Source organism: Sus scrofa, chromosome 1, assembly GCF_000003025.6.
Source record: "Sus scrofa isolate TJ Tabasco breed Duroc chromosome 1, Sscrofa11.1, whole genome shotgun sequence".
Lineage (NCBI taxonomy): Eukaryota > Metazoa > Chordata > Mammalia > Artiodactyla > Suidae > Sus > Sus scrofa.
The window spans coordinates 101827905-101851340 of NC_010443.5; the positions used below are offsets into that span (position 1 = coordinate 101827905).

General features: G+C 39.8%; 1 protein-coding gene across 5 annotated transcripts in view; it reads left to right on the forward strand.

The window, feature by feature from the left end:
- DCC (DCC netrin 1 receptor) overlaps positions 1-23436 on the forward strand; it is a 1568393-nt gene that overhangs the window by 309276 nt on the left and 1235681 nt on the right. For 2 of the 5 annotated variants that reach the window (XM_021073445.1, XM_021073448.1), the window contains 2 exons: positions 16087-16298; positions 17681-18485. In XM_021073445.1, coding sequence (XP_020929104.1) covers positions 18395-18485 — 91 coding nt within the window. In that variant the 5' untranslated portion in view covers positions 16087-16298; positions 17681-18394. Of the gene's footprint in view, positions 1-14101; positions 16299-17585; positions 18486-23436 lie in introns of those variants that run through there. The other 3 variants (XM_021073460.1, XM_021073463.1, XM_021073456.1) reach the window with 2 other exon arrangements.

Here is a 23436-nt window from a genome sequence, read left to right on the forward strand (position 1 = left end):
GATTTTTTGTTTGTTGATTCAGTGAACACTGCATTGATATAGGAAATTGGACTGTAATCTTTGCTCACCAAATATGGTGACCAAAATATGGACTAACTCACAATCTCATACTCCCCAAGAAACCCAAGCCATGTGGTAGTTAGAGCCATAGCAAGTGCTTTTTGCCCCATCCTACGCACACGCCACTCCAGATCCCAATACCCAGGCATATAGGAGAAGGAAGGACATTTTACCCATGTTACTCTTGACTTCATTAATTGCAAGAAGACCCAAGATAAACTGAATAAACAAAAAGAATGTAATAACTATAGTAACTGAAAAGTCTGGGCATATGAGCACTTTCTGCCTCAACTTTATCAGGGCTTGGAATGTGTTACTCTGCTTTCCTCTCTCTGTCAGCTCTGTTCCCCCTCCAAGCACAGCCCACCCTCAGCCAGACTCCCTCTCATACTGAAAGAAAGGGCAGCAGCCCCAGCCCCAAAGTCCTCTCAGCTCAGGTCTAATGGGAACACAGGTCTGCTCTGTCCAGTGACCCAGAACAATCTCTGTGCATCACCTCTATTCTGGATGGATCCCAGCCACATTGCTAAGCCATCCCCATGGCCGGGAACATACCCAAAGAAGATCCTGAGATGAGGAAGAGGAAGGTTTTGTTCTTCCTAGGGAGATGGAGGTTCAGCAGTCCAAAGAAGGACAAATGGATGTGTGCAGCAAAAGCAACAGATGCCCACTTCTTTTTTACATGTTCCTGATTTCAATGGCAGTCTAGGTTCATTGTATATCACTCAGAACAATGAAAAGAAAAAAAAAATACCATTCAGAGCTTCATCTCTCAGGGAGCTTAGCAAATAACATTTTCTTATGCTTCATCCTAATTTTATTCTCTGTATAATTTTTTTCAATGACAATCAGATACAGTTATAGATTCTTTGGTTTTACTTACTTTCAATAATAAGAAATTTACTGTAGTGTGAATAAACTTTCATAAACAATTCTGACCGTTGCATTAAAAAGCATCACATTTTCTGTAACCATTTATTTTTTCTTATGTGGATCCACCCACCTGTACTGGATCTCAGTGGTGGATATCTGTCTTCCTGTCCTCTGTCTAATCTCTGGTGATGAGTTTGACCTCTACATATTTCCTGGGACTGCACCGAGTCTTAGTCTAGCTGGCCAATCTTGATGCCAGGACACAACCTCAGTACAGTATGCTGTGCTAGGGCTGTTCTTATTGACTTCTTTGTTTGTGACCTGTCTGCTGAGATAAGATTAAATGGTGGCTGGACCCCTGGGTCCCATGTGATCACACGTTCTCCTTCCACAGCCACTGTGCGCAAGAACAATGAATTGAGTTCATCCCTTTGAAAAGTACACACTGAGTGCCTGTTATGTCATCATACCACTGCTGGCATTGTAACGGTGAGTAAAAACCTGTGTCTTTATCTTGCTCAGAATCTAGTGAGAAAGACAGATATTAGTGTACATGAAAGATAAAATGACTAATGTGGTGAGTACAGTGAACGTGAGGGTTGTGGGGCATAAGTGGCTCTAATATGGCATTTGATTTACTCAGTGATTTTTTTTAAGTAAGTAATGACTGAATTGAGATCTGAGGGATGAATGAGGACAGGTGATGGAGTAAAGAAAATAGTTCAAGAATATGGAACATTCTCCTGATACCTTTACTTCCTATCTTAAATTGTACTCCTTCTCTGGCACTTTTGTATGCAAGGTGGTCCAAGAAGCCTTCCCTGAGAAAGTAATTTTGGAACAAAGACCTAAAGAAGTTAAGGAGAAAGCCCCTAGATTTCTGGGGAGAGATTCCCAGAGAGAGAAAATGCATGCAAAGGCCCTAAGGTGGGAGGGTTCCCACATGTCCAGGAAACAGCAGGAGGCCAGTGGCTGGAGCCATGGACTTGGTGAATGGCCATCTATGAGGCAACTCCAGACCGTGAAGAAAAAGGCAAATGTGGTTCTTTGGGTCTTTATAGTCATCAGGGGGCTTTGTAAACAACTGAGTTTTGAGTCAGATGGAATTGGATTTTGTAAATTTATTTTATTTTTTTTTGTATTAAAGTATAGTTGATTTACAGTGTTGTGGCAATTTCCTTCACATAGCAAAGTTACCCAATCTTACATATAAATATTCTTTTTCTCATATTATCTTCCATCATGTTCTGTCCCAAGAGTTTGGATATAGTTTACTGTGATGTACAGTAGGATCTCACTGCTTATCCAAGTGAGAAGCTGGGAAGGAGTGGGATGGACTGGTGTTAGCAGGTGCAGATGGAATTGAATTTGAGTGAGATGAATAGATGTAGAACCACAGAAAGGTTTTGAGCAGGGTGACTTGATCTGATTCATATTTAAAAGACACAGTCTTGGCTGTGTTGAGAAGAGATTGTATAGAGTTCATGCTGGAAACAGTGAGGTTCGGAACATATTTATATCTTAATTTTACAGAGAAGAAATGGAGACTCAGAAATTTAAACCTGACCAAAGTCTTTGAGTGCCTAAGTTGGATTTGAACTTAAGTGTAGATGATCATTAAGTCCATGCTAGAATATTGTACATGTGTGGGAGGCATATTAACTAGAAAAATAGGATCAGACAATACTTGAAATTTGGATTTTTTTTTCACTTTTTCAATTAAGATGTCAACATTACTTATTTCTATAAAATCATGTTAAAGGCTTACACTAATTCACTGTATAGATGTATTGTCTTCAGATAACCCATCTTCTATTGTTGTTATTATTTTTTTAACTAAAAACCTAAGAAAATGTTTGTATCAAGAACATTTCTATCCTTTTTATGGAAAATGCCAAATATCCCAAGGAAAATACTTGAACACATTTTTCCTTCTTAAGATAAGTTGATTTTCATAGGAAAAAAATCCAAACAAATTAAAATCCAACGCTTCCTTGGCCTTTTTATTTTATTGTATTGTATTTTTTATATTTATTTATTGTCTTTTTAGGACCGCACCCATGGCATGTGAAAGTTCCCAGGCTAGGGGTCAAATTGGAACTGCAGCTGCTCCTCTATGCCACAGCCACAGCAATGCGGGATCCAGGCCATGTCTTCGACCTACACCACAGCTCATGGCAATGCTGATCACCAACCCACTGAGTGAGGCCAGGGATCAAACCTGCATCCTCCTGGATCCTAGTTGGCTTTGTTTCCACTGCTCCACTATAGGAACTCCCTTGGCCTTTTTATTTTAAATTGCTTAAAGCATGTCTAAAAATGTCACATTTTCACATTTTGTGAAAGAAGCATGAAACTACCCAAAGTACTAATTAAGCAGATTTGGAGATGCAGTCAATAGTTCATGATGAAAGGCAGCATTGTGTATAGGGATTAAAGTGCCTCTGTTTTCATATATTCATTGGAAAAAAAATCAGAAGGAAGGTGTTGCTTCCACACCCCCTGGAACATTAGAGTTTAATATTTTCGTTGATTTTGATGAGGCTATTTTTATAAATTTTTCATTCTCCTTTATCTTATAGCAGCTTAGGACTGTAATTCCTCCCTTATTGTCTTATCTATTACTTTTCTTGGTGAATACAGGGCTCAAAATTTCTTTGCCGGCTTTTCAAGTTTCCCCTGCCTCCTCTGCCATTCTACCTCAAAAAAATGAACTTGTATCCTTTTCCTTTTTCTTAAGAACTCTCAGTGCCATGGACTTGAGAGAATTAAATAAGAAAAGACATCACAAGTTTTCTCATAGATCAAGGCCAGCAGTTGGTCCTTCTGCAATATTTCACATGGTGGAACTAGAAATAGGAAATTATTCAATTAAACTTCTGTAGCTCACCACTGTAGCAACAAATAGGCTATTTCTGCAGTCGTTTTACCAGTCTCAGAGGAGAATTCCCTTAGTACGAGGGAATAGAGTTGAACCAAAGTTCTAATTTTCAAGGGTATTCAACTGCAAAAATGACACTTTTCTACTTGCAAAAAAACTTGCTTTTGCTCTTTTCTGAGATAGAAGGAAAGTTCCTTTTCTATTTTGGAAATCAGTAAGGCTTTTTTCTTCCATTGGCATGGGTTATTATAGAAAAAACTACCTACGTTCCTGAAGATAATATGTAGAAGATGATTATTGAGATGGAGCCAGCTCTGCTCTCCCTGTGAGCAGCCATCTGGAGATTGGAGACTCTTGGTTGAAAGGATGTAAGGAACATCCATCCCAATTCTAACGCTCAAACATCAGAGCCATTTTGAGAAGTTTGCCACAGAGCTTTTAAAGCCAAAATCTCCTAGAGCCCAGGGTACTTTCCCTCATCAATTTTCATAGCACAGCATTACCAGAACTTATTCAAGGCACTCTTATTGAGTTATTTAGCCAGAGTTTTTTTTTTAAAAAATACATGATAACCAATGGTACAACCCATACCCAAGGAAGGCGTTGCTCTCTAGAGGGAAAAGATGGTGCCTCTCTGCAGAGCCAGCTATTATGGTGGCCTTACCTCCTGGTGCAGGGCTGGCAGGCAGGCACGCGCAGGGCAGGGAGCCTGTGCATCCATGGGGTAGGGTCTGCTACCTTGAGCTCTTACACTTCTTAACCTTGTGATGTTGGGCTGGCCTAGTTTTTAGTTCCTCATCTGTGAGTGGGAAGAGCAATATTTCACAAGATTCTTATGAGGATTGAACAAGATAGCATATTTAAAGTGCCAGGGGAGTTCCCTTTGTGGCTCAGTGGTTAATGAATCCGACAAGGAACCATAAAGTTGCGGGTTTGATCTCTGGACTTGCTCAGTGAGTTAAGGATCTGAGTTGCCATGAGCTGTGGTGTAGGTTGCAGATGCAGCTTGCATCCTGGGTTGCTGTGGGCTCTGGCGTATGTTGGTGGCTACAGCTCTGATTGGACCCCTAGCCTGGGAACCTCCATATGCCATGGGTGTGGCCCTAGAAAAGACAAAAAGACAAAAAAAAGTGCCTGGCATAAAACCTGGCATGCAATAGGCATGTAAATGATGGTTGCATATCCTCGTCCAATCCACATGCAATCTGGTCTCTGCCCAGAGCAGTAACACATTCTCATAGCTTCTAGTTCCCTTGACGTGACTGTAAAAAGCCATTTTCTTAGTTTCTCTATTCAGGCTTTATAAGGTTTTGCAAGGCTGTAGAAGTCTTTACATAAGCCTTAGCTTTATAAGATCTGTTTGGACTTGTAATAGTTTCTGAATCATTAAATATATATTACATATATAATTATTTATTATAATATATTCTATAGTATAAATTAATATATGATATTAAATGCATAAATAGATGTACTTACTGGGATTCATACTAACTTGAATTCTAAACTCGATGGGGGCATCCATATTTGTAGGGTGGTAAAGGAAGAAGAGGTAATTTTAAAAAATAAAGCATACAGTTTTGGATTAAAGCTCTCTCTGAACAGAGAATCCCTGAGGGTATGGTGGGGTGCCAAGCAGAGTGGTATTTAGCACCCTCACTTGGATATACCATGGTGTTTGATATGGTGTCATGTGACACTAGATTTTTCAGTAGATGCATCATATCATTTTCTCCCATCAAGCTTAAAGACAGTTAAGATGTTCTTCCCTACCTCCAACCTCACTCAGCTGAAGTCACATTCCTTCTTTCCAATCTTTTATTTACAGAATGGGTTTTATGGGGGGGCGGTTAGAGTTACTAAGCACAGTCCTTTACAAATATTCTTTTTCACTTTAATTTTTTTAGATTAATTTCATTGTTGCATCCTGCAGCAACCTCTTTGAATTGTAAATTTGCCCACACATATATTAGTTATTCCTCTAGTTTTATGTGTCACCTGTTTATTTGTTAAGCATGTTGATATTTCTATCCAAAGTATCAATTAAACAATATTTGCTAAGGTGGCAAAGGGAAGCAGAACCCTGTGGTCCCAGAACAGTTTCCAGAGTGGGCATTCCTTGGCATTGACTAAATAATACAGTTCAGTTACCCTTACATTGGATTTACCACACTGTATTATTATTTATATCAGATTATAACTTAGGTATTTAACAACACTGTCATGAGTACATAGTAAAAGACTTCATTGAAATCCAAACATGTTTTGTCTGTGACATTTTCCAACTGCTTCAATGTGTAATAATTTATTCTAAATGAACCCATTCTGGCTCCCAGTGATTGTACATCTTTTCCTAAGTATTTTTAGATTACGCACTTACTCATTATTTTTTATCTCCTGCTTAGAACTGATTTCAAACTCCCTTGCCTTTAGTTAGAAGTAACTATGGCCTTTTCATGTTTCTTCCTTTTTATGGCCACATCTGTGGCATATGCAAGTCCCCAAGCCGGGGATGGAATCTATACCTTCACAGTGACCTGAGCTGCTGCAGTCAGATTCTTACCCCCCGTGCCAACGCAGGGGCTTTGCCTTTTCATTTTTCATGGAAATCAAGGAAACAATTATTTACAGGGAAAAATGCCTCTCCTATTCTTTAAAGAATTTTAAAGTGATTAAACCACTTCTTTTTGTAAGCAATTTTTGTACTTTAAAAAATGTTTGAAGCCAGAAATTTGGAGTATGTATTTTCAGTTCGTGAGCCCTATAGGACTCTCTCCTCATTGAGGATTCTTCTGTATGCCTTACTCAAATTATCTTCTTTCAGGCTGATTTAATTTCAGTTTCCAGAACTTGACAAATCTATAATCCCCTCAAACTTTTTGCTCAGTTAATAGTTCCATCCAAGTCCTATTACTTCCAAGAAGTCGTCTCTGACCACCTCATTTCCACCTTCTTCTAAATGACTGTAGTAATTTTTTTTTTGCTATTACAAATATAAAATTTTAAATTTTAGGCCGTAGAATATATCTATCTTCCTTGTTTAGATTGAATGTTGCTTAATATCAATAACTCTTTCTTGCCCTTCCTTTTAATAACCAATCTATCTTATCTATACTGTGGTTATTGAAAAAGGATAATAATAATAATACAAAAATAATAATAATTAAGTGATAATAATTATATTAAATCAAATAATAAAAAATAAATAATTAAATAATAATTTTAAAATGTATTGTTTAATTCAAAACTAAATTTTTAACCACTAAAATAACAAAGCCTTTCCTTTATTGTCATATCACACACCCAGAGTTATACTTCTGATGGCCTGTGCCTCTGCCACTCAAAAATTAGTTGCATCTCCCAGCTGCCTGGCTAGCCACTCCTGCCCTCAGGAAGTGCTGCACTCCCACGGAGAAGCTGCCCAGCACCACCTGCCCCCTGAAAGAGCTCCATGGCCCAGAAACACCAGAGCAAGCACTGCCTGGCCGTGGGAAGTCTGTGTCTATTGCAGTGTGGTCCTGCCAGTTCCAGCTGGCCTGGCTCCTTTGTCTACCAGTGGCCAGGCTAGCTGATCCCATCCTTGGGAGGTGCTGCACTCCCGGGGAGCAGCACCCATCACTGCCAGCCCCTTGGAAGAGCTCCGTGTCTCAGAAACACCAGAGCAAGCTCTGTCCAGCCATAGGAAGTCTGCATCCATTGTGGTGAGGACCTGCCAGTACTTCCTGCCCTTGGGAAGTTCTCCTTTGCTTCAGAGTGACCCTGTGAGCCCTGCCCCCCTTCAGGAAACACCCCACTGTCTCAAAGAAGACCAGCCAACACCGCCAGCCCTCAGGAAACACTCCACACCAGTGCCAGGGCAAACCCTGCCCAGCCATGGGGAGTATACCTCCAACGAGAAAAAGAAAATAACAAGCAAGACAAAAAAACTCAGAAACCTCTCCCAGTTAAACCAAGGAGAACTCACCTAAAGCAGTCAACAATGAAACAGATCTCTGCAGTATGACAGATGTGGAGTTCAAAAGGGAGATAATGAAAATACTGAAGGAATCAAAAGAAGATATGAATAGTAATGCAGACTCCCTCAGAAAGAAACTAGAAAATATAAGGAGGAGCCAAGAAAAACTAGGAAATTCAGAGATACAAACTGAGCTAAGGGCAGTAAAAACCAGAATGAATAATGCAGAAGAATGAATTAGTGATGTGGAAGATAGAATAATGGAAATTACCCAAACAGGAGAGCAGACAGAAAACCAAATGAAAAAACATGAAAGTAATATAAGAGACCTATGGGATAATATAAAGTGGGCCAATCTACACATACTAGGAATTCCAGAAGGAGTAAAAAAATGATAAGGGGATGGAAAATATATTTGAAGAAATTATCGTTGGAAACTTCCCAAATCTAAAGGATGCTGATTTCAAGATTCAGGAAGCACAGGGGGCCCCAAACAAGTTGAACCCAAATAGACACACACCCAGACACATTATAATAAAAATGGCAAAAGTTAAAGAGAGGATCCTAAAGGCAGCAAGAGAAAAGAAAAGTATCACTTATAAGGGAACCCCCATAAGGCTATCAGCTGATATCTCTACAGAAACTCTACAGGCCAGGAGGGAATGGCAAGAGGTATTTAAAGTGCTGAAAGGAAAAAAATATGCAACCTAGAATACTCTATCCAGCAAGAATATCATTTAAAATAGAAGGGGAAATAAAATTTTTTTCCAACAAACAAAAGCTAAAAGAATACAGCAACAAAAAACCCATTCTAAAAGACCCATTCTAAAAAAACCCATTCTTAAAGGGCTTCTTTGAATGGAAAAAAAAAAAAAAACAGAGGAAGAACTAGGGATGGAGGAAACCACAATCAGAGAGCAGTCACTCAAATAAGCCAGCATACAGATCTAATCACGAACAGGTTTAAAACAAAATAAAATTAAAAAGAAAAAAAAGAGACATCAATGTCATAAAATGTGGGCAAGGGAAGTAAGGAAATAAATAGGTTCTTTTTTAATTTTTTTTTTAATTTCAGTATGGTAATGAAGTGTTTGAACCTACAGGACTATCAGGATAAAACACACAAATATAGGAAGGGGTTACCATACTTAAAAAACAGGGCAACCAAAACCAAACATTACATTCACAAAAATGAAAAGAAAAACACTCAAGCAGAAAATAATTGGAGACCACCCAACCAAAAAAAAAAAAAAAAAAAAAAAAAAAAAAAAAAGGAGAATCATAGAATCAACTAGAAAATGAGGTTTAAAAATGGCAATAAATAATCATCTATCAATTATCACCTTAATGTCAATGGACTGAATGCTCTAAAGGACATAGAGTGGCTGAGTGGTTAAAAAAACAAAAACCTTTAATCTGCTGCCTACAAGAAACTAACCTTAGGACAAAGGACACATATAGATTGAAAGTGAGGGGGTGGGAAAAAATATTTCATGCCAGTGGACATGACAGGAAAGCAGGAGTTGCAATACTCATATCAGACAAAATAGACTTTAAAACCAAAGACATAAAGACAAAGAAGGACACTACTTAATGATTAAGGGATCCATTCAAGAAGAGGATATTACTATCATCAACAAATATGCCCCAAATATAGAAGCACCCAGATACATACAGCAAATATTAGCAGATATAAAGGGAGAAATTGATGGGAATACAATCATAGTAGGAGACTTTAATACCCCACTCACACCAATGGACAGATCCTCTAGACAGAAAACCAATAAAGCAACAGAGATTCTAAAGGAAACAATATAAAAGTTAGACTTAATTGACATCTTCACTACATCCAAAAAAATCAGAATACATATTCTTCTCAAGTGCATATGTAACATTATCAAGAATTGATCACATTATTGGGACACAAAGCTAACCTCAGTAAATTTAGGAGCATAGAAATTATTTCAAGTATCTTCTCTGACCACAATGGTATGAAACTAGAAATCAACTATAGGAAAAGAAATGAGAAAAAAATTCTAATACATGGAGACTAAAAAACGTGCTACTAAAAAAACAATGGGTCAATGAGGAAATCAAGAAGGAAAATAAAAAGTACCTCGAGACAAATGATAATGAAGACACATCCACTCAAAATCTATGGGATGCTGCAAAAGCAGTGCTCAGAGGGAAATTCATAGCAATAGAGGCCTTCCTCAAAAAAGAAGAAAGATCTCAAATTGACAACTTAACCCACCACCTAAATGAATTAGAAAAAGAACATAAAAGACCTAAAATCATCAGAAGGAAGGACATTATAAAGATCAAAGAGGAAATCAATAAAATAGAGATTCAAAAAACAATAGAGAAAATTAATAAAACTAAGAGCTGGTTCTTTGAAAAGGTGAACAAAATGGACTCACTAAGAAGAGGAGAGAAAGAACCCAAATAAAAAAAAATTAGAAATGAAAAGGAGAAATCACAACAGATACTGCAGAAATAGAAAAAAAAAAAAAAAAGGGAATACTATGAACAACTATAGGCCAACAAATTTGACAATCCGGAAGAAATGGACAACTTTCTAGAATCTTACCAAAACTGAATCAAGAAGAAATGGACCAACTGAACAGACAAATCACTGGAAATGAAATTGAATACATCAAAAAACACTCCCTACAAATAAAAGCCCAGGAGCAGATGGCTTCACAGGTGAATTCTACCAAACATAAAAAGAGGATCTGGTGCCCATCCTCCTTAAACTTTTTCAAAAGGTTGAGGAAGAAGGAATACTCCCAGAGACATTCTATGATGCCACCATCACCCTAATTCCAAAACCAGACAAATACCACCAGAAAAGTAAACTATCAGCCAATATCTTTAATGAATATAGATGCAAAAATTCACAACAAAATTTTAGCCAAGCAAATCCAACACCATATCAAAAAGATCATACATCATAACCAGGTGGGGTTCATTCCGGGTTCACAAGGATGATTCAACATATGCAAATCAATCAATGTCATGTACCACATTAACAAAAGAAAAGTAAAAAACCATATGATCATCTCAATAGATGCAGAATAAGCATTTGACAAAGTCCAACATCCATTTATGATAAAAATTCTTGCCAAAATGTGTATAGAGGGGACATTCCTGAACATAATCAAAGCCATTTATGACAAACCCACAGCAAATATAATACTCAATGGAGAAAAATTGAAAGCCTTCTCACCCAAATCTGGAACAAGACAGGGATGCCCACTCTCACTACTGCTATTCAACATAGTTTTGGAAGTCCTAGACACAGCAATTAGACAAACAAAAGAAATAAAATCATCCAAATAGGAAGAGAAGAGATAAAACTGTCACTGTATGCAGACAATATGATACTATACATGGAAAACCCTGAAGATTCAACCAAAAGACTACTTGAACTAATTAACAAATTCATCAAAGTAGCAGGATATAAGAAATTCAGAAATTAGTCAATTTTCTGAAATTAGTCATTCAGAAATTAGTCAATTTTCTGTATATTAACAATGAAATTTAGAAAAGGAATATAAAAAACACAATACCTTTTAAAATTGCACCACCAAAAATCACATACCTGGGAATACACCTGACCAAGAAAGCAAAGGACCTATATGCTGAGAACTATAAAACATTAATCAAGGAAATTAAAGAAGATGTAAAGAAATGGAAAGATATTCCATGCTCCTGGGTTGGAAAAATTAATATTGTAAAAATGGCCATACTACCCAAAGCAATCTACAGATTCAATGCAATCCCTATCAAATTACCCATGACATTTTTCACAGAACTAGAACAAACAATCCAAAAATTTTATATGGAACAACAAAAGACCCAGAATTGCCAAAGCAATCCTGGGAGAGCATAACCCTCCCAGACTTCAAGAAATATTACAAAGCCACAGTCATCGAAACAGTGTGGTACTGGTAATAAAACAGACAGATAGACCAATGGAACGGAATAGAGAGCCTAGAAATAAACCCAGACACCTTTGTTCAATTAATCTTTGACAAGGGAGGCAAGAGCATAAAATGGGAAAAAGAAAGTCTATTCAGCAAGCATTGCTGGGAAACCTGGACAGCTGCATGCAAAGCAGTGAAGCTAGAACACACCCTCACACCATTCCAAAAAAAAAAAAAAAAAAAAAAAAAAAAAACCTCAAAATGGCTGAAATACTTAAATATAAGACAAGACACCATCAAACTCCTAGAAGAGAACATAGGCAAAATATTTTCTGACATCAACCTCATGAATGTTTTCTTAGGTCAGTCTCCCAAGGCAACAGAAATAACAGCAAAAATAAACCAATGGGACCTAATCAAACTGACAAGATTTTGCACAGCAAAGGAAACCAAAAAGAAAACAAAAGGACAACTTACAGAATGAGAGAAAATAATTTCAAATGATGCAATGGACAAGGGCTTAATCTCTAGGATATAGAAGCAACTTATATAATGCAACAGCAAAAATTCAACTACCCAATAGAAAAATGGGCAAAAGACCTGAATAGACCATTCTCCAAGGAAAATATACAGATGGCCAACAAGCACATGAAAAAAATGCTCAACATCCCTGATTATTAGAGAATTACAAATCAAAACTATCATGAGATACCACCTCACACCAGTCAAAATGGCCATCATTGATAAGTCCACAAATAACAAGTGCAGGAGGGGCTGTGGAGAAAAGGGAACACTCCTGCACTGCTGGTGGAAATGTAAACTGGTACATCCACTATGGAGAACAGTATTGAGGTACCTTAGAAGTTTATACAAAGAACTACCATATGACCCAGCAGTCCCACTCTTGGGCATATATCCTGACAAAACTTTCCTTTAAAAAGACACTTGCATCCACATGTTCACTGCAACACTGTTCACAATAGCCAAGACATGGAGACAACCCAAAAGTCCATTGACAGACAATTGGATTAGGAAGAAGTGATAGTATATATACACAAGGGAATACTATTCAGCCATCAAAAAGAACAAAATAATGCCATTTGTAGCAACATGGATGGAACTAGAGATTCTCATACTGAGTAAAATAAGTCAGAAAGAGAAAGACAAATACCATATTATATCACTTATAACTGGAATCTAATATACAGCACAAATGAACCTTTTCACAGAAAAGAAAATAATAGACTTGGAGAATAGACTTGTGGCTGCCCAGGGGGAGAGGAAAGAAGTGGGAGGGATTGGGAGCTTGGGGTTAACGGATGCAAACTATTGCTCTTGGAATGGATTTACAATTAGATCCTGCTGTGTAGCATTGAGAACTATGTCTAGATACTTACATTGCAACACAACAATGGGAGGAAAACGTATGTATACATGTATGTGTAACTTGGCCCCCATGCTGTACAGTGGAAAACATTAAAAAAAAATAGTTGCAAAGCTAGAAACTGAATAAATGCTATGCATTTCATGGTAGGAGAATGTACTTAATATAGATTCACTTTGTGTTTAATTGGTTTAATTAGAATTCTTTATGTTTTAAAAGATAGACATCACTGTTGACCCGGATTAAATTTTTTTTTTTTAAATGACTTGTCTCGTATAATGGAGAAATCCATAGTCCAGATTGGCTTCATGCAAAATGACTTATTCTAATGTCAGTAAGAATTCAATTTCTTTCCCCCTTTTCCTTAATTTGACAGTTTCAACTCCTTTCTCATGTTCTATATCATTTTCCACTGTGGCTATAACAAACTGCTGTAAAATTAGGCTCTTAAACAACACAAACTTTCAGATCCCGCATTGCTCTGGCTCTGGAGTAGGCCTGTGACTACAGCTCCAATTCGACCCCTAGCCTGGGAACTTCCTTATGCCACAGATGTGGCCCTAAAAAGACAAAAAGACAAAAAAAAAAGAAAAACAACAAAAAACACAACACAAACTTACTATCTGGTGGTTCTGGAAGTCGGAAATCTGTAAATGGGTCTTTTACTGCTATAGTCAATGTATCCAGAGGGTTGTGATCCAACTAAAGTTGTTGGAGAGAGTCCCTTTCTTACTTTTTCCAGTGTCTAGAGCTGACCTCTAAATTGTAAGAGGATAAATTTGCATGGTTTTAACCCCTAAATTTGCCATATATGTTAATATATGTGTTGAATATAAATACGTATATTTGTGTATGTATATGTGGGTGTGTATATATATATATATATATATATATATATATATATATATATAATACAGGGCTAACATCAAAGTATTGCTAGGCCTTTATTCCTTCTTCAGGATCCAGGGGAGAATCTGATTTTTGGCTTCTTTAGCTTTCAGAGACCACATTCCTGGGCCCATGATCACTTCCAGGGATGCCATTAGCATCCCTTGTTCTGACCACTTGCTCTTTTCCTCATGTTTCCTTCTCTATGTTTTTAGGCTTTCCTCTTCTATTTTCTAGGAACCCTTACGGTGACAATGGGCTCACTGGGGTAATCCAGGATAATCTCCCTGACTCATGATCCTTAATTTTATCACATCTGAAAACCTATTTTTCCATGTACGATGATGTGTCCACGGGTTCCAGGGATTAGGGTGTGGGCATCTTTGGAGGGGAGAGGAGGGAAATTAGTCTGCCTATCACTGGTTTCTCTTATGGTTCTGATGTAGATTTCTCCTAAATTAGTACCTTCACTAAAATTATATATTTTCACAATATAGAGGGAAGAGAGGTTTCTCCTAGTCATACCCCTGTGAGAGACAGAGAGCTTCTTATTCCTAGAAGCCTCAGAAATAACTTCTTTACTCTGACTGGCTGATGGGCTCAGCTTTGAATTTATCATCTTGATTAGGAAGATAGGCTGCTCTACTAAAGGGACTTAGGATCCACTTCCTCAGCTTTGTAATTGAGATTAGTAGCAAAATGTGAGACTCATTACCGAAATAAGGAAGGATGCATTCTGAGCAAAAACAAAAACAACCAAGAAATGTTGTCCAAAATACTTCCCTTCACACCTTGGAAGTAAATTAATACAAGACAATGACCATATCTAAATGGTGAATTATTCCCTTCTCATAGTCACATGATTTGATTTTCAGTATAGCCAAAGTCATAGCCTACACATGTACCATTGGATTAGATGTTATTGTTTTGACAAATAAATTCCTCAATCATGTTATAGAAAGTGTCTTTTAAAGTCAGATTATGATATTGGCAAAAGAATAGAAATAGATTAAGATCATTAATTTTCTGAATTAATTCTATCTTAATCCTGAATAAGGATAAGAAATACAGTGCCATAATGGAAATCCTAAAAAGGATTTTTAATTTTAGTCATTCATTTAGGCTAATCTCAGCAAATCAGTGTTCTAGACGACCCCTTCTCCAAAAACACACATAACTTAGGGTCCATGTGGTTTGATAAGATAGAGGTATTGATTAATTTGCCTTTAGAGTATAAAAGTGTGCTGGGTACCTGTATATTTTATCACCAGATTAAATCCCAGAAATGAATTCTCAGTGCCAAATATCATAAAGACTGTGTGAAGAGGATTATTATACTAAACTATATCCTATGACCCCCATTTCTCTCTTACTCCCTGATCTTTTGGTTTCCTTTTTTTTTTTTTTTTTTTCTTGTTAAGGAGGCTGGGTGGTAAGTGGGCCTCACATTTCTGAGATGAAAAATGAGGAGGTGCTGTGTTTCCCAAGTGAAAATGACCATGCTGTGAATTAGAAAATATTGGAGCTGTTTCCAAGAAAAAATACTAAAATCAAGCTGGAGTCATCTCTCTAAGAAAAAAGAAGTCACACTGGGAAAGTGAGGACAAGCAACTTCTCCAATTGCTTGGGGAAGCCAGTGTGAAACCCAGTGGGTATCTAAGATGATGAGAATTTGGTGATCTTTTTCAAAGTGTATTGGTTGGTGGGCAGATGTCCTGGAAGACTCAGGGCATAGGAGTCAGGGACCATAGCGAAGAGTAACTTAATCACTATTCTGTGTTAGACTGAGCAGTGTCCATTTATGTGGATTTGAACAACATGGACCATTTTTTTCAACCATTGGATTCCTACCCTCCTACTCTCTGTGGATATTCTTTTACTGCAAAGAGAACAGAGGACTTTATCACTCCCTCAGGAAGAGGTTACAACTCTTCCCTCATACTGTGCTTCCTAAACCAGTTCTTTCCATTGTTTTTGGCAGAGAGCATGCTTGAACTCATTTTGTGCATCTAACAAAAGCTAAAAATGACTCCTAAGGAAAAAAGAGCATGAGCACAAAAGTCGATCATTTTTCATGAAGTTTCAGGATATTCATGAACTCCCTGAAATTTGTTAGCAGGGACCTCCAAGGAAGACTCAATAGACCCAGTTAAGGATCCTTGTTCTAGATCCTAAACCTGAATCCCCAGAGACCTCATCTTCAGCCAAGGGAAGCTTGAAGTATTTTGAGAAATGTGGTGAGGGTGGAAAGAAGCAAAGAGTTTCATTCCATTCTAAAAGATCCAGCCATCCAAGCTACTTCTGGAAGTTTTGATCTGGAAATCACAGGTACTACTTATTTTACCTTTTTTCAAGGCAAGAAGGGATGGCCATGACTAATGATCTAGAGATACTCTTATCTAGTTCTAGTGTTACAGAATTTTACCTGTTGATGATATTTATCCTGTATTTTTGTGCTTTTCCCCACTTCTTTTATCTAGATATTCACATTTTCTCCACTCAGAAACTAGTGACTGTGAGAGGGTAGCAAGAAAACATGGGGAAGAGATAGAAAGAATGATTAGACAGTGTAATACAGTGGGGAATGGGGGAACCTGCAGCTCAACATCCCCTTAAAATGCAGCACTTTTACCAGAGCGGCATTAATTATCCTCTGTGGCCAAGTTCATTCCTTTGTAAATCCCTTGTTCAGCAAAAAGACATTGGCATGTGTAGTATTCTAAGTCCTAGGCTAGATCTGTGAGAAGTGTAAAGACGAATGACATATAAACCTTCTCAAAGGAGTTTGGGGTCCTGCCATAAAGATAAGACGTGCAAAGAAAGCTTAAAGCAGTTTCCTGAGAGGTCGCCACTGTTCACCCTTCCTAAATTTCCTGCTCTCTGTGTGTGTGTTTACTTCATTTCATGTCCAAGGGACTGGAGAAGTTTCTCCCCCAGCACATCCTCATTACATGGGCGATAGTATTTATCACAATATTTTATAAGTATCTACATATGCCTCTCTCCCAACAGATCAGGAATCCCTTGAGGATAGAGGCTGTGCCTTATTAAACCTCACAGCTATATTTTCTGGGAGCTAACAGGGTACCTGGGACATGGTAAATGCTTTAAAATTCGTTGAATAAAGCATCAAATCCCTTCTAGAGAAGAGAGCCCAGAGATGAAATAAGACTTCCTACAAAAAGAGGACCCTATGTTATGTCAGAAATAGTGGTCTGGTATTAGTCGTTATATTTCTGGACCTCAGTGTCCTGCCTGTCCTGACACAGGTTTGGATTAGGTGATTCTTCCAGACGAAAAATTCTATTTTTAAATAGTGCTGAGAGCAGAGAGGGAAATAAACACCCTGCCCATCTGACCCAGGCTAAATACCTGCCTAGATTTAATAGTCGAAAATAAATTTCCCAAAGACAGAGTATCAAAAGAGAGAGCCACACACCCTCCCAGCCGCTCAAGGATATTTGCTAGATCCATTGACAAAAGTGACTTCCCACGCTTTGCCCACAGAGGGCATCCCTGCTCATTGATATGTAGACCAGGCTAACACAGCTGCTGCTGGAAGCCTCCTCCGACCGCTTTTTTTTTTTTTTTTTTTTTTTTTTTTTCCTTCTCCGGCATCTCTCTGCCCCCACCCCCTTTCCACCCGTTTCCAGTGGAATCTTTGCCTGATCCAGTTCGTTTCCCTCCGGTCTCCACATTTTCCCTTCCAGCCCTCTACTCCTCCGGATCAATGGATAGTACAGCTCCAACTTCCAGCTCATACACCGCTGGCGGACACCCCAGTAACAAGTGAGAGCGCTTCACCCCGAAGCAGCCCAGCGACCTCCCCCCGCCTCCCCGGGCCTATCCTCCCTCTGTCCCCTCGGCTCTTGGAGGAAAAAAAGAAAGGAAAAAAAAAAAAAAAAAAGAAAAGAAACAAAACCGAACAGCATCCTCAGCTTTTGCACACGGCTTTTTCTCTTCAACTTTACCCAGCCGAGGACAGGGAACCAGCTTCCACTCTTTGATGCACAGCCCAGCCACAGGATTGCTTTCCGTCTCCTCTTGGTCCCTCCTGGATATTCTGTTTATTGATGATTCGCAGGCTCCGCGGTGGAGAGCTGTCTTCCCTCCTCTTGCTCCCTGCTTCCCTGAGTTAGTTTTCTGAGATTTTACTGGGGCTCGGGATTTCTTGGACCGAATGGAACTTTTTGCTGCCGCTTTTTGCTGCTGATTCTGTCAGTGGACGAGAAAAAAGGCTTCGGAGGCAGAAGAGGCGCAGGGGAGGTGGAGAAAGAGGTGGAGGAAGAGGACGAGGAGGAGGAGGAGGAGGAAGCTGAAGGGGCTCGGCGCGTGTGTGTGCATGTGTGCATGCGTGTGTGAGTGCATGTCTGTGAGTGCTGCCGCTGCCCAGGACCCCCGGCCCCGAAGGTGTTGGCTGAAATATGGAGAATAGTCTTGGATGTGTTTGGGTACCCAAGCTGGCTTTTGTACTCTTCGGAGCTACCCTGCTCAGCGCACATCTCCAAGTCACCGGTAAGAGGTTCTTTCCTTTCTTCTCATCGCCCGCCCCCTAACCCCCTTTCCTTCTCTTTCTTATTTCCTTTGGTGAGTAGTAGAATTGGGGGAGAGGGAGAAAGAGCAAGATGTTCTACGCTTGCTCGCCCTGTCCCCCATTTCCTCCTTGATGATAAAAGATGGGAAGACTTTTCCCCCCCGGGGGGGGGGGCGGAGGATGTTGGAGGCTGGGGAAAGGGACACCCTTCCCTTTTTAGCAAATCTGGTGCTTCCTGCACCTTCGCTTTTGCAAATACTTGCGTTGGCTTTGAGAGCTGACGGGCTGGAGCAGGGAGGCGGCAGGTGATGGGGATGTCGTTGAAAGGAATTGGGTTGGATCCTTAGAGCCTCGGAAAGCTACCAAAGAGAGGAATTGGAGGAGGTCATGGAGGGGGCTTTGAGGGAGTCTGTGCGGAATGCAGATGGTGGGGCTGAGTCGTTTGTGATTGTATGCACCTCTGGTTTGGCTTTTTAATCTTGCTGTTTGAGAAATCCAGAAAGGGACCGCTAATGTGTTTTGGTACTTCAGAGGAGGGGATGGTGGTGCGAAAGAGGTGCAGAGTTACCAGGAGGAAGGAGGTGTGTTTTATTTTATGGTATTTTTTAACGATGAATGCAGTTCTTAAGCTAAGTCTCCAAATATCTCCAGGACACTTCCAAACTCCAGATGATTGATATTCTGGAGAACCAGCCCCACTGGCCCTGACACTTGGCAAGCCGCGGTTCCTAATTAAAAATGGCAAAACTGTCGGGGCACTGGATTGGATTACAGCAGGAAAAAGAGGGATCTGAGGGCTGCTGAAGGCTGCTGCAGTCTCTGAATATTGAGCTGGAGGTTTCGATGGACCAAAGAATTAAAAAAAAAAAAAAAAGCAAAATGTATCATTATAATGTCCACTGTTTTGCCGGCCTCACCACAAGTGTGGATGGACATTGGGGTACAGGGAGCGGCCCGGCGGGAAAGGGGGGGGGGCGGGGAGCAGCCGGCTGAGCATTCAGATCCCTTCGGAAAAGACCTTTTCCTAAATCCCCAAGAAAAGGACCCACCGGCTGGGGCCAGGCATTGGATGGGAGCACCCCAACCTGAGCCTGGAATGAATGTAAATCATGACCAAGCCCCCAACCTCCGGGAACTCAAAGCTCCAGCTCTCTTGTTCCTGTTAAGTGCTGCACGGCCCAGGGTTTCAAACACCAGCAGAGTATGAGCCTCTCTGGTTACTAAGGATTCAGAGGTCTCAGAGCTAGCAGGAGGCTCCTCAAATCCTGACACAGGAGCAGAAATCTTCGCATCCATACAAACCCGACTCCTCACCTCTCTGTAGCCAGAGCTCTGTAGACAGAGCGAGCGAGCACAAGCCAGGGAGAGGAGTGTGTGCTTGTGTGTGTGTGCGCGCATATGGGTGCACGCGCACAAGCATTGGGGCTCAGCAGCCGTTGCTCACTCCCTCCCTCCCTCTCAGGCCGGTCTCCTCCTCCCAGGCTCTTCTCCTGGAGCTTTGTCCTCAGCGAACACTCCCTGCGGATGGTGGGCGGGGCATGGGGCTATCCCCGCAGGAAGGAATAGGTGTCTTTTTAGAAATTTCCTCTTGCTCCTGCAGACACTAGATGCTGTGGTGAGGATCACTTTCCTTCTGCACAGAAGACTGACTTTCGCTCTTGTGCAGTTTGGGAGACTGCCAAAGAGAGGGGAAGTTCAGAGGGGCATCCTCACTGGGTAGAAAGTCTACAGGGCCCAGCCTGAAGTGGGTCCGATGAGAATATTACATTAAACAAGGAAAGTGCAAAAACTGACAGTGACTTTTGGTTTGTTTGTTTTTTAGTTACACTAAAATATTTTAAAGTCCTTTCCAAATGTCTTTGGTGAAGTGTGGGGATAAATGAGGGGAGATGGATTTATTTATGTTTTACCAATATCTACATTAAATACCTCCCTTCCCACTTATTTAACTTTCCTGTCTAGAGAGCTAGGACCATATACTGTTTTATTTTAATTAACTCCTCAATGGCCAAGTCTGTGATTGCAAGACAGACAAAAATATACAAGGGATATGCCTGTGGATAGGCTCATGGATCTAAATCTTTAAGCTTATTTCTATTTCTAAATTCGTTTCTGTTAATTGCAAATGTGATTTTTTTTTGCAGTCCCAGGAAAGTGGATGGTGTGGTTTCAAGATACTGCTAATTCAAATTACTCTGATCTTTGCCCCTTAATCTGTTCCTCCTCTTTCAGTAGCAATTTCCCCTCTTCAGGGACATGGCAGAGAACTGATGGTGAAGAAAGCACAGTTCACTCCATGAAAAGACCAGTAGGAGGTGCCCTTAATAAGGCCAAGTGTCTAGTTTACTGGCAGTGAAATTCCCATTCAGCAGGATGTTTTTAAAGACTTTGTTGATTGGGTGACAAAGGATTACGGAGACTAGCACAATAGCACTGGGTATTTTCTGCTTTTTAGATAAAAGTCTGGAGCTGCTGTAGATTTTTGTGAAGTTGTTATGACATAACAAAAGGTGTCCCTGAACAGTGTGGGCATAGGATACGGACTTGATGCTGGAGGAGGAGGCTGATGGCTTTTTAGTTGGCTTTTGCAAGGTACCATCTACTCTGTTTGACTCGAGCCACAAGCAAAGCACTAAGTCCTGGGATCTCAGACGAGCTGAAAATTTTACATGCTAGATGTTAATGAATGAAGTAGCATGTTAATAGCAATAACATACATGTTAATTTTAATTAATTTTCATACATATATTTGGGTTACTTTCTATTGAAAGATAATCAATGTGAGTTTATGTCATTGGGACGTGGTGAAATGCAGCTTGCTACCTCACCTCTCCTCTCTCTCTCATAAACCCCCCGAGCCCCAACCCAAGGCAACTCTGATGCCCCCATCTGGGTTTTTCTGTTGAGCATGGCAAGAACTGAGGGCATCCAGGCAGCCTGGCTGTCCACTCCTCTGTGTGTGCTGCAGTATAAATCACTGGGGGCCTGTCACAGCATCCATTTCCCACACAGCAGCCGTTGCCCTCTGAGTTATGAAGCATGTGAAACAGCCACCACATGTGTTATATGTGAATATATTAGGCTTAGTGCATTTGCTTTAATGCTCTTAAGAGCTGGGCTGGCTTGAGCTGCTGATAGGCTTTTTTTTTTTTTTTTTTTTCCCGGGGAGAGATTTATAACTTCCCAGTGTGTATGACTTACGTTTATTCTCTGGCAAGTTAACCTCTCAGCAAACTTCCCTATTGTTTTCCTTGAAGTGGAAGAGCTTTAATCCTGCCCAAATTCCTGAATGAAACCTGCTGGAAGTTTCTTCTGGAGTATGAGGAATTTACAGGAATGTATGATTTTCTCAGCCAATGGCAAGCTCGACAAGAGATTTGAGGAGGTGATTTTTGGATGGAAGGAGATATTTTTACTTATGTCTAGAGAAGGAAAAGGATGATACTTCATTTTCCAAGGGAATCTCAGCCTTCTAGTTATCCTGAAAAACATCTTTTATGAGAGGAAATATTTATTCTTCTCTGGCTTACATTTCTTCTTTCATTCATCCAATTACTGAAATTCTCGAAATGCCTGTGATTTGCTCATAGATTGTTTCCTGCTGTGTATAGTGGGGCCCATCTAATACTATCATTCGCCTTTGGAAACAGCTCTAATTTAAATCTTGACTTCCCAATGTGAACACTTTTTATCTTTAGGTGATGCTGCCTGTATGCATGTAGTGCTCAGTTTCTGAACAGAATATTTCTTTCCATGGAAGACTGGGCCCCAAGAGTACATTTTAAAGCAAATATTCTTGCTATTTTTTTGTAACATTTGTCATTTTAAATTTTGCTTGTGAATTTTTCTTCCTCACACTTCTACCAGGCAAAGTAATTCCACTAGGAAAGAACGCATTTGTTTCCAGTATTTTTGTGTATTGAAACCCAATCATATGGTGGTCTAGTGGTTAGGAACTGGCACTTTTACACCTGTGGTCCAGGTTCAATCCTCCGGTCTGGGAACCGAGATCCCACATGAAGGCACTGCACATAGTGGCCAAAACCCCCCACAAAAACAAAAACAAAAACTCCAATCATAAACACACAAGGAAGTAAGGATTTCTATCTTCTATGCCACCTCCCCAAATGTATAACTTTGGGGGTGAATTGAGATAATGGTAATTACATAAAGATACTTTGGGAAACCATAGTGATTTCTCTAGTGAGTGAGCTCTCCCTATCTGGTTAGAGATCTTCCCACCATTCCATAGATATGGTCTATGGAAGTTCAGAAGCTTGCACCAAGTGAGCAACACATTGCTTTATTTTGATGTTTGTTAGGCAGCTCCCAGTTCATATGATAATTGCTGATGGAGTAATCTACCTCAGATGATAATCTCCTAGTTGGACTGTAGATGTAAATTTTGAGAAACCTTTCCTTTGCCTGAGTAAAGACAATAATGACATAAGCCTGCCAAGGATTATTTGAGTAATTAACTAAAGATAAAGATGCCACTTGCTTTGGGACATCTTGTAATGATAATTCCTAAAGTGGAGTGATAAATACTATGCACATTTAAAATTCACAAAATGTAAACAGGGAATTTTCTTTTTCTTCCTCTGTTTCTTTATTTTGATGCTCTAGAGGAGGACTGAAGAATTTAAAGAATTGTCACAACAGTTATACTTTCATGAATAGTAGCCTGGGATCTCACTAACTCTTGATTGAAACACACCAAGCTAAATAGCAACACGATGTCCAATGAATTATTCTCCAGCCTGCCAGTGGGCTGCTTGTGTCTCTCCAGCCTGTATCTCCAGAATCTCAGCTCTAACCTGTAAACTTTATAGCATCCACATCCCCTCCCTTGAAGACAACTAAGGAAAGCCTTTCTCACTGGAATCCAGGGTCTTGATCCATGTAGTCTGTTTAACATGTTGTATTACACTT